The sequence below is a fragment of the Phanerochaete carnosa genome, assembly GCF_000300595.1.
Source record: "Phanerochaete carnosa HHB-10118-sp unplaced genomic scaffold PHACAscaffold_9, whole genome shotgun sequence".
Lineage (NCBI taxonomy): Eukaryota > Fungi > Basidiomycota > Agaricomycetes > Polyporales > Phanerochaetaceae > Phanerochaete > Phanerochaete carnosa.
Genome location: NW_006767636.1, coordinates 756,550 through 767,432, shown reverse-complemented (window position 1 = coordinate 767,432; position 10,883 = coordinate 756,550). Strand labels below are relative to the sequence as shown.

The following is a 10,883-nucleotide window of genomic DNA, read 5'->3' as shown; positions in this document are numbered from 1 at the left end:
TACGAAGTCCTGGATAGTTAACACCAATACACACGAGTTAGCATGTCCGACTACGGAAAGTCAGTCGTTTGAAAGATGATCAATCCCGGTGGGTAACATACCCTGGGTTCTCGATCTGACGGGTTGGTACGCCAGGTATACGCCAAATCTGACAGTTGTGCGGGGTTGAGGGACTGAGAGCTGTGCTGGAAGTGATAGTTGTTTGATGTCATGCGCAGATATGCTTCCTCGTTAAAATGTCCATCAACGCTTCTCTGCGCAAGGCACAAGAACTGTGGGGATAGGGACGAGTGACACTACCAATACGCCATCCTGATCTTCGCTACATAAGACACAGTGAAAAGATGCACCTGAACAGAGCACGTCAAGTTCGCAATCACAATCAAGACAGTAACTTTCGGAGACCTACCTGCACTCGACGGTCTCCAGCGCACGTCTCTCGCAAGCACACTGCCTCTTGACATTGATTGGTCTGTGCGCGATGAAGCACGCGGTACTGCAACCGCAGAGTTGTCGGGGAGACTGCTCCCGAATCGATCTCGTCGTGCCTTACACGCATCATCCCTCGAGCTCGAGATCAACTCCCGCCAAAATCACGCTCAAAATCGCCAGGCGGGACGCGGCCCGTATCGTGTGTCGGCAACGCCCGTGCTTTGCCGAGACTGATAGAGGCATGCCGCGCGTGCGAATCGGCGGAGGACAGAATACGACAGAGTTGTTGCGTCGCGGGCTCAGGCGGATGACTTTTCTCCGAATTCGCGCCGCGCACGACTACGCAGGCGGGCGTCGTCCTTCGAAGGTTTCGGTACGTATCGTACGTATCCCTGAGAGAAAAAGATGCGCGCAGACGCTATGCTGAAGGGCTATCAACAGGTCCACCTGACTGTCAGCGGTGCCGGACGCCTGTCTGTCTGTCAAGCCGCGGCGAGACTCGAGACACGGCGGTGGGACGCGGCAGGTCGTCGAGTCAGGACGGACGTCCATATGACCTAGGCATGACAGCAACGTACATGTCGCCTGCCTGCAGCCTGTAGGGCTGTGTCTGCGCGCCGCAAATCGGCATCGATATCAGCGTCGGACGCGCAACAGAGAAGTGGACGCGCGCACTTTGCCCTGCCGTTCTTTGCCCAATCACCTCAATCAGCTGAGCGGCCCGCCCGGATGCCGCGCAATCGAGCCGCGGAATGCGTTAGCTTCGGGATCTGCCTTGTGCGCACGGAGATGGCCAGCTTGCATTCGCATGAACAGGCCCGTCCCGGCGCCAGCTTGAGTTGCCGTAGACCGTCGCAGATCTCACGCATTCGTCGCTGCACGTTCGCGTTTAGCTCGGAGCCCTTGGTGAACGTAATGCCACCCACGGCGTGTGCGGTGAGCTAATTTCCCCCGGCGCGGTGACATCTCTCTAACAAAGAGATTGCTTCATTCGCTGGGATGTAAGGTGAAACGCGTCAAGCACAAACGTAAAAGAAAGGAGGAACTGCGGACGATGGAGAGACACACTCGGTCTGCCGTGGACCGCTCTTGTGCGTACGCGAAGGCAAGAATAGGGGGAATCGATTGTACGATGGGGGCCGATGAAAAGGTGACATGGCCAGAGGTGCATGTAAATGTTGATTATACGAGCCGGCTACCCAACGGTCGATCGCCCAGCTGACCCCTGGCGACTTTCGGACTTCGGAAAGATGGGGCGTCGGCGGGCCTGCAGAGCATCCGAGAAAAGAATACACTCCAGGCAGCAACCTCGGTAGAACAGGAAGACAGGGGAGCGGAGAAAGGAGTGGGTATGTGTGCGCCAGTACGCGCTCGGACCGAGCATGAGCTCCCAAAGCGCGCGACCGCGTTCTGCACTAGGCGCGGCATAGCGCCGGCGGCCCGAGCTCTTCGGGGTTGGCGGAGGCACAATGAAAGCGATCGATCGGGGCGTATCTCTTTGTGCGCGAGTGGCGCGTACGCAGGTGCGTTGCCATTGTTTCCCCTTGTGCCTCAGCTTGGCCTTGGTTACGAGTTTTTATGTCCTGAATGGTCCTGCCTATGGTCTGTGCATAACTCGTTAACTGTGCAGCAGACTGGCAACAAATATCATGGCGGACGATCCCCCAACTCACAATAATCGATAATCAGCGCACCATGCTACTTTCGGCTGCCCATTCTGCGAAAGGAGGTGTGATCGTGCGTCACGGATGTCCACAAGGGAGAAACGGCCTTCAAAAAGATTGACGGTACCAGAGAGTTATTGTACGTAGCCAGCGCTTTGTTCTATTCGGGAGTTGCCTCGAGTCGAGGGTGCTTACAGCGCTGAAATCGAAGATTCATTTCCGTTAGAGCGTGACAGACCAACTTCGCGCACCTTGAAGGCGAGAATCGACTTAAGATGGCGTGGGAGTATTGAAGTCTACACTTAATGAAGAGCTTGCTTGTTGTGCATGGATGTCTGCCGGTCCAGCTAGTCTTCGCTCAGGGCCTCAGAACAACCATTACGCAGACGAGAGAAGGAGCCCATACTGCATCCATGTCATGTCAAGCCTGGTGCCATCTATCCCTGCAGGCGCCACGGATTGGGGCTCGGGTACGCAAGTTCCCGACCCGAGAAAGTTCGAGCTTGCTGGGGAGGCTGAAGCGCCACATGGGGGGCGACGCGATGTCATTTTTCGTGCTAAGCTCCTCGGTGCATAGAAGCGCACGCACCCTGGTGACGCCGCTCGCTGATTTCCTGATTGAAACGCCTAGCGGGGGCCTCGGGGGCTGCCAGTCGTAGTGAACCCAGTCCACGACGGAGCAAGTGTGTGTGGACTCATCCCTAGCCACATGCAAGGCGCGTTACTACACTAAAAGAGGGGAGAACGGCTGCTCGAGCAAGTCGAGCAAGGCGGCGCATAGCTTTTCCCTGCATTATCAGTGATTTCCCTCGTGAGAGGCCGCAGTGCGGCCATCAGCTCAGGTGGACGTCACACTGCCGCTGTGGAAGGCGCTCAGCGTCCAACGTGCGAAGAAAAGCGCAGTAATAAGTATATACCTGCACGTTTCTACGTACGGCGTGCACCGACACTGCGACACTTTTGGCAGGCGTTACGGGATGTCTGCACGCGCTCTGGCGTGCAGGGACACTAGGTTATCCCCGATGTGCAGCCCTGGGCAAAGTGTCAGCAGATGGAAACGGAGAGCAAGAAATTTCAGAGGTCTCCGTGTGCTGTGAGATGATAATTACGTTGGGCGAGTAGGGTAAAACGATTCACCCGGCCCTTCAGGGAGACATGGGTCCCTGCCGCCGGTGGTTTCGATACGTTCACGCGATTGTAGGCTCCGCGGCAGAAGCCCGCTGGGCCACGGAACTTGTAAATCGCAAGATTTTGAAGGGAAGTACGCTCGCATATCCAAGGCATGCGTGGTAGAGCGCAGAGGCTTCGGCATATTCAAGTAACGGACGTATGCAACAAAGTCTGATTGCAGAAGGGCGTGGGGGACAACTCTCATTTGAGTGTGCAACGTAACGAGCACTGAGACATTCTGATGCATGCCTAGGCCGCCGATGGTAGTGAATACACCCATGCTCAGGAAAGCCTGAAGTCGTGAAATACGTGTCTCAGTTCATTCAGGAATGAAGCTCACCCGTTTTCGCAATGCCCACCCCTATCGCTCGCAAGTAACTTGATTCCTTCGAGACTACTGATGTCGTAGCCCCTTAGTGTTAGATCTGTGCATGCTCCTCAGCGCGACAGTCGGCATGGGAGAGGTCAAAAATGCTACCGACGCGATGCCATTTAAGGCATATCACTGATAATTAGTGTTATGTAATGTAATTGACTTGATCTTCAAGCTCAAGCATAAGCGCTCGAGTTCGGTCTCTGCATCCTGCCCTTTCGCGGTCGCTAGGCCAGTGCATGCCCTGCGCTCCTGATGCTTTGCACATATTTTGAGGCTGTCAATTTGTCATTCGAGAGAAAGTGTTCCCCTTCCCTTTCCTACATAGGTTACCCTGAAAGCACAAGGACAAACTCAAAGCTCGGGCTGAACCCTTTTATGAGCTAACGGGGAGCCCACACCATTCACAACGCCGAGTAAGCTTCCGCATCTCCGCTCCTCGTAGTAGTTTAGAAAGATACTAAAAGTGCTATCGGCGGCTGTGGATTGTATGAGCACACGCGGACGGTGGCGCAACAAAGCATGTTCAAGCTCATGGAATCGTACCATCGACGCTCGGGGTGCTCGGACGATGATGTATTGGTAAGTCTGCTATGGCAGCTGCACTTCTCGCCCAACAGGGATCTATTTTACAGGTGACGCTTGCTGGCACCAGGTAGGACGAGTCCGGTCTCACAGAAGAGCAGGCGGAGACCTGGCTGCATCATCCTTTGATATTTTACCGCTCCCTTCCAGGCGATTTATTGAGACCTGGAAAGGTATCGCGCCGTTGCGTGAGATCCCGGTCAATACAGCTGCGCAGGGTATGTATCATCGTGCGCTTATGCGTGCTCAACTGACTGGTAGAGGTCCAGACCTCCTGCGTACACATTCGTCGCTTCTCATGCTTCTCATGGACATCGACGACTGATTTATGATCGTTGATATGATTCGACATCCTGACCATCCCGCCGAATACGCCATCCCCGGCAAGCGACGCCGTGACGTCAGGCTTCGGTTACCCAACGCGCTAGAGGGTCAGCGGGGATGGTCGCGTGCATGTGGCCTGGCCTCTGGTCCCTGAAAGCGAAGCGCTACCTGTTGGTCGGGAGTTAGTGCTAGTCGTCTCAAGACACCGGAATCACACTGTGGGCTGCCCTCAGCAAATGCGGAAAGCCCCACCTGTCACCCATCGCTCAGCTGCTTTGCATCTCTGGCTTTGTTATCCAGAGTTTTCATGGTCAGTATACACAGTAAATTATCGAAACTCTCCCCGTCAGTACTCACCTTTTCCGCAAATCAGTGAGCTTGTGAACCAACATTTGCCTGTGTCTGTAGAACGCTCTTCCCCGCGGCATTGCTAACTTATACACCTATCGTATCTCCAGCTGTACTTTAGTAGCGGATACAGTAGATTAGGTTAACACACAGCTGATGACACGGTGCAGAGGACGCGCTAGAATCACTTACAGTTTCGTCGCCGCACATCAGCCCAATCTCGACGACATCTGCGATCGCAGCAGGGTGTCTAGGCCCAAAGTTCTCCACATCGGTTGCTAGCTTAACTCACAGTCTGGATACGCTCATGCCCCGCTTTTCCATGGAATGGAACACGAGCATTGCTTTTGCTCTATTCCCCCCCCCCCAAAAAAAAAAAAATAAAAAAAAAATAGTCTCATTCCCACGATAGACCTAATGAATCATGACGCTCCTGAGTCCTGAAGTCACTCTGGCTTCAGAGGACACTTTCCTTACTTAAATATCAAGGTCTTTCTTACCTCCGAGCATAACAGGCTACCTCTCACAAGTTCATTCATAGTACACTGGTGGTCGCTCGCCTTCAACTAACCTCGCCGATGGTCTGGGTCAGGGCTGGGTATAACCCCTCTGCAGCGACTACGATTGGCACGGCTAGCCAAGAGCGCCCCAGGCTTTCGTTGAACTCACACTGCTTGCAATTGGAGGAGCGTGCACAACAGGGATCAACCTGGTGGGAAGAAATAATGTCAAACAAAAGATAGGATGGTAACATTTTGAAAAGAGACGAAACTAGGGAGTCAAACGCACCTGGTAAGGGGCTGAGACCACAACGACGACAATCCCTTCACTTCGAGGCGCAGATCTTTAGTCCCGCGGCAAAGCTTGCTTGATGAGTTATGGGGCCCGCCCCTCGGAGCAGAGAAAGCTAGACTTCAAGAGCGAGTTCGTAACCTCTGGGACTCCCAAGCTACCCCGCCTACACTAGCTGTTACCATACAAGCTTCCGTTCAGAACGAAAGTTCTAAACACTTGCTACATAATGTCGTGCTAAGCGTCTCTGTCAAAGGGGTAAGGGGGACGAGACACTTATCCTGATCGGGAAGGTCGTCACCTGGTGGCGCTAGAAATGATGTGCCATCAGCCGACGTCGGTCACCCTTCTGTCGGCCATCCACCCTACCAAGTCCGTATGCCCCCAACGTTCAACCTCCAGCCTCAGCTTCAGCTCAAACAAGTTTGCTCCTTTGCTTCATCTCTACGGTTCTTTGCGACACTCAATGCATCTGGCATGTAGACGCTCATGGCGCCGATAAGTACTGATTGGCTCGCGCATATCTAAACTCTCCGTGTAGAATCCTCTCCATAGGATCGATTAGGTTGTTATGCGACGCTGAGAGAAAACAAGGAGGTATTGTTTGGCTAGCTCCTTCCAGCTGCGGTGCTCTGCTACCCGTGAGAGCGTGGGGTATACGCCATTAGCCTGTTGTAGCCGCCAGTTCGAAATCAGCGATGGCCTTATTGGAATGAGCGGTCTAAGGCACGCGTACAACACCTGTTGCAGGTTTTGTGGCCCGATATCTTGTTGTCCGTAGATGGTACGCGGCCGATAGCGGACCAATCTCCGGGTCGTCAGGGTTGCCCGACGACTTACGAGATGGTCTCAGCATCATGTCTGGGACCACTCGACATCTGGAGAGATACCCGGAAAGCCGAGCTACATGGCAGGCTCGAGGATCGCTGACATGGGCACGGGACGCTCGCTCTTACGCGAGTACGGTCCGACTTCTCTGGTGTCTCAGCTCAGGATGTAGGGTCATCACCAGCTCTCAAAGCCCGCGGGCGGCCCGACAGGCTCGGGTTCGTGCCGACATGCTCGACAGTCCGCGTACTCCGAGTCGCTCTCACGAATGCTTGCACAGTATATCAACCAGAAGCGATGGCTTTCGGTCCAGGAGCCGAAGCTGGTGCAGGGCCAGCAAAAACGTCGGCGCTAGGTCTCGGACGACCAGGAGGTGCTGCTGCAGGCAAGACTGCTAGTGCATTAAACCTGATACTGGTTCTTGCGTCATAATTTGTTCACAGAACTTCTAATATCTTGTGCTACGCTTAACTCCCCAAGCGATGCACCGACGCATTGCGGTCAGTTCTTTTAATAGGAGTGCCTGGGCTCCGACTTCGCTCGGCTAGCGAGTAGTCGAGCATGTTGATCCCACCGTAACTCCAACAGTTCCTTAAACTCTCATTCGCTCCTGGATAATAGCTCACACGACAATGGCAAGCATAAAGCCTTATTGCAATAGTTCGGATAGTCATGCCGGTGAACGAATGGCCATTCCCCTCGCGGCGCCTGATCTGCACCAGTGGGAAGGCGCGGTCCTCGTCAAAACCACAGTGTCATTCCCACCAATCAGCGACTTGCCGCAGGCCCTGCAGGGTACAAGAAGCCTTTCGGGCCTCTGGTTCCGCAGGCAACCGCGGCTCGGCAGCGCCAGGAAGGCGACTTTTTTCCTTTCATAGTCCGTACTGCAGATCATCTAGATGTGGCACCCGAACCGGACAACTGGTGTACCGCCTGGCAGATGGAGAAGAGATGGGGATCTTGGGTAGACCTCGCATGCACATTGCCCACCCTGAGAGACTCCCTGTGGCCCTATCGTCCTCCGTGGCGAGTCGGGCCGCGCTTGCTATCTGGACGACCGGCGAGTTTTTCCTTCGCACACCCTATAGGAACATCCCTGGACAAATGTGCTTATCACGCAACTAAGGTTCCGCCTTCTGCTCCGTGTGTGATGAGCGCGACCGAATCTGACTTTATGGCTATGATAGAGTTTTCTCCCGACCATCTCGCGGGTCGTGAATATCTTGATGTTGGAGGCGGCTAAAGAAGTTCTGCGGCTCTCAGGCTGGAGTAATCTCGCGGTGGGCATGGCGCTGGCCCTCGTTGGCCGATAGCAGATAACTCCAAAGTTCGTATCAGTACAACGCGAAAAATGGTGGTACACAGTGCGTTAATCTAGTTTCTCTGGAGCTGTGCCAGTGTGCCCGCCATACTCAGTGATGCGTCCGAGCGGGTCGGTTGATACCCTCTCCTGCCGCAGCTGCGGGACCTGTACAGCGAATTCATCCGTGTCTGACTACGGTCTAGCCATTTGATTTTTTTAACACCGCATGACGCTGCACCAACCAACATGAGAAAATAAATTACACGTCATTACGATAGTCCTTCCCAGTGGCACGATCACGTGCGGCCATGATGAGCGCGACGCGCCGTGATGAAGACCGAGGAAGTTGGTCGCTTGGGCTGGCGCCAGCATGGTTTTAGAAAGCTACTAAACAGTTTGAGAGTACCGTTATATACAAGTAATTCAAGTTTGCCATCCTACGTGGCCGCCCAACTTGCAAGGCATAACTTCCCCTGAATACGTTTGTTATTAATTTCAGTACGAAGAACTAGCTGTAACTACACGCTGAACCATAAATAATGCTAACACAACAACCCAATGAAAGAATCCTGTGAAAGACAATGTTCCCCCAAACACCAATAAAAACAAAGTTATGTGTCTACAGCGACAGGATCGAGAATGCCAGAACGAAAGACAGCAGGGTGAGTTCTCGTACGGGAAGGAGCTGTACGAATCCGTTCGTGGTGTCTCCGGCTCCGGCAGTGGGGCTCGGGACGGACGAAGTACTAGGTGTACCAGAAGAGCCAGAAGAGCTCGTAGGAGAAGTGGTATTCGTGCTATTGAAGATGGTCGTCTCTCCGTTCAGTGAAAAGGCGCGGGTAGATGCTAGCTCAAAGTAGGCGTTGGCGTACTGGGAGGTGCCGTTGAAGATGACGTTATCGAGATACTTCATGTATGACGTCGGTGAGTGGAGTTAACACAAGAGCAAGGGGGAACTTACGCATGCATTCGGTTGCGTATCGCCGCAGGTCTGAGCGTAGACACCGGGAGCATCAGCCCTGGTAGATGGCCGATAAGTCTCGCAAACCAGCTAACGAGAGCGATGCTCACCATTGACCGCAGAGTACAATGTCTATGATGAGCTTCTGGGGCCCAAAGAAGCTCGCGGTATCACAGGACGAGCCGGACACAAAGGAGGCCGAAGGCGTTGGCCAGCCAGAGATGTCGAGCGAGTTCGTCGCAGCCGTGGGAGATTGAGGTACCGCTTTGCGCTGTTGCGTTTACGGGTCAGTGAGGGAACATCGTACCGAGCGGCGCGTGGCATATAAGAGCAGTGCCACTCACGGGCCAAAACCAAATACTATTCGGTAGACCGGTCAGAGGACCTCTACGATGAGCACATTTGACGTACTATATACCGCTGACATCCCACTGGGCGGCGAAGACACCTCCACCATTGTTCGCGAAATCCTGTCCGTAGCTGTTCGCCGTTGTCTCTTGCTGAGATCACCAGTCATTTCCATGCCAACCGGTTGGAAATAGCGATACTTACCACCGTGCAGCCCTGTGCGAGAGAGCAGTTGGTTTGGGTAAGTTTGCCCGCTTGACTATCTCCTGCCTCAATATTGCAGCCATTTCTGGTGTGTACGGCCATCTGGTTGAAGTTCATTAGGTTGACTGCCTCGATGATGTCAATCTCGCCATTGTTCGGCCAATCATCGCCCGACGACCATATGCTTGGCCATACCTGGAGTTTTCGGTATTAGTGAATTACTCGTGAACGCATCGGGCGACCTACAGAGTAGCCCCAAGGGATGTGATGGGCGTCGATGACCCATACCGTCCCGACCCCAAAGTACTGTTGGGTGGTAAGGTGTACCTGAAAGCAGAGCACACAGTGGTGAGAACATTGGTGCATACGGAATACGAATCTGAAGCGCACAGAGTTGCGTTTGTCATTGGAAAGGACATAAGTAGTATTGTCAACCTTGATGACTGCATTGCCCGCGGAATTCAAGAACGTCAGATTGCCGGAATCGGCCCTGGTGACATACAACTCGTCGCCTGTAATATACGTGTAAAGGTCTGAGACCTGGATTCAGGTAATCTGAAAATGGAGTCTGACCGGAAGTGGTGGCATCATAACCACCATAGTAGTCCCAATCGTCGAAAAAGCTCGACCCCGAATAAGTCTTGACAAGGGTAAAGTTGCTCGCGAGGGCGGCCAGGACATAACACAAGAGCACAATACTCAAGATAAGCAGCGACATCGCGATGCCCAGGCTTCAGACAGATGGCTTCCTACAGGACGTGCTATTAAGAGGGGCAGAAAGAGGATGAAGAGAACATAGTTGTGCCTTTAGGGGATTTAAGATAATGGCCGATGTTAAGATGCTGCAGACCCACTATATTCCGACAGATGCACATGATCCGACTGTCCAACCTTCTGCCTTCCACATTGATCGGAGGAATTTCGAGTCATTGTATTCGTCTACACCGCTTGAGTTCAGATGGCGAGCCTGCTCTGAATTGCTCTAGATCGTGAGAACTACCATGTTCAGTAAATTTTTTCGCCGCTCAGTACGCACGGTTTTGTGATGGTACCGAGGCTCGTATGGCGGTGACGGCTCAAAGCCGAGTATACTAGGCGTTAAAACGACAACACCCTGTACCCATATGTGTATTCTCGTGTCAGATGAGACGAAGGAACGTCAAAAGGCAACCTAACTTGAGGACGTACCCATACGGTTGCTTCAAGCCGCGGCGCTATTGATGAGCGCCGAGCATTGATTACAGCTGAAGCTGAAGCTAGCTTTGGGAGTTGTTGAGCACCCAGGCCTCAGTAGACTTCAAGTCTGAGTCTGCGCGGCAGTGGCGGGAGCAGCCTGGCCAAGTACGGGTCTTGAGGCAACGGAGTTGTGGCGCGGGATGTCCCGGTGTTTCAAATTTCTATATGCGCCTAAGTCAAGCCTAACTTCAAAGTTTCCGCTAGCGCTGTAGCCTCAGGCTGACGGTTTATCTTTACGACCAACTTGGATGTGTGTAGCTCGAGCACCTCCCAATATCAAACTACCTATGTGCTGGCACGTTCCATTTGCTTTGC

The 10,883-nt window shown here is 53.5% G+C and overlaps 1 protein-coding gene across 1 annotated transcript; it reads right to left on the bottom strand.

The window, feature by feature from the left end:
- Window positions 1-8,274: 8,274 nt before the first annotated feature.
- PHACADRAFT_127529 (glycoside hydrolase family 16 protein) lies at window positions 8,275-10,133 on the bottom strand. Its single transcript, XM_007399456.1, has 9 exons — window positions 9,906-10,133; window positions 9,723-9,844; window positions 9,579-9,659; window positions 9,333-9,527; window positions 9,192-9,280; window positions 9,125-9,140; window positions 8,891-9,051; window positions 8,781-8,838; window positions 8,275-8,726 (listed from the first exon to the last, which is right to left on the bottom strand). The coding sequence occupies exons 1-9, from the start codon at window positions 10,048-10,050 to the stop codon at window positions 8,439-8,441; spliced, it is 1,155 nt and encodes a 384-aa protein (XP_007399518.1). The 5' UTR covers window positions 10,051-10,133; the 3' UTR covers window positions 8,275-8,438.
- Between the last annotated feature and the right edge of the window lie 750 nt (window positions 10,134-10,883).

What these genes read in the sequence shown, in the direction of transcription:
- PHACADRAFT_127529 (XM_007399456.1), bottom strand. Translation starts at nt 10,050, where the DNA reads ATGTCGCTGCTTATCTTGAGTATTGTGCTCTTGTGTTATGTCCTGGCC. An exon ending in ACATCCCTTGGGGCTACTCT is followed by an intron (nt 9,528 to 9,578) that starts GTAGGTCGCCCG and finishes CGAAAACTCCAG; the next exon opens with GTATGGCCAAGCATATGGTC. An exon ending in ATTGTACTCTGCGGTCAATG is followed by an intron (nt 8,839 to 8,890) that starts GTGAGCATCGCT and finishes GCCATCTACCAG; the next exon opens with GGCTGATGCTCCCGGTGTCT.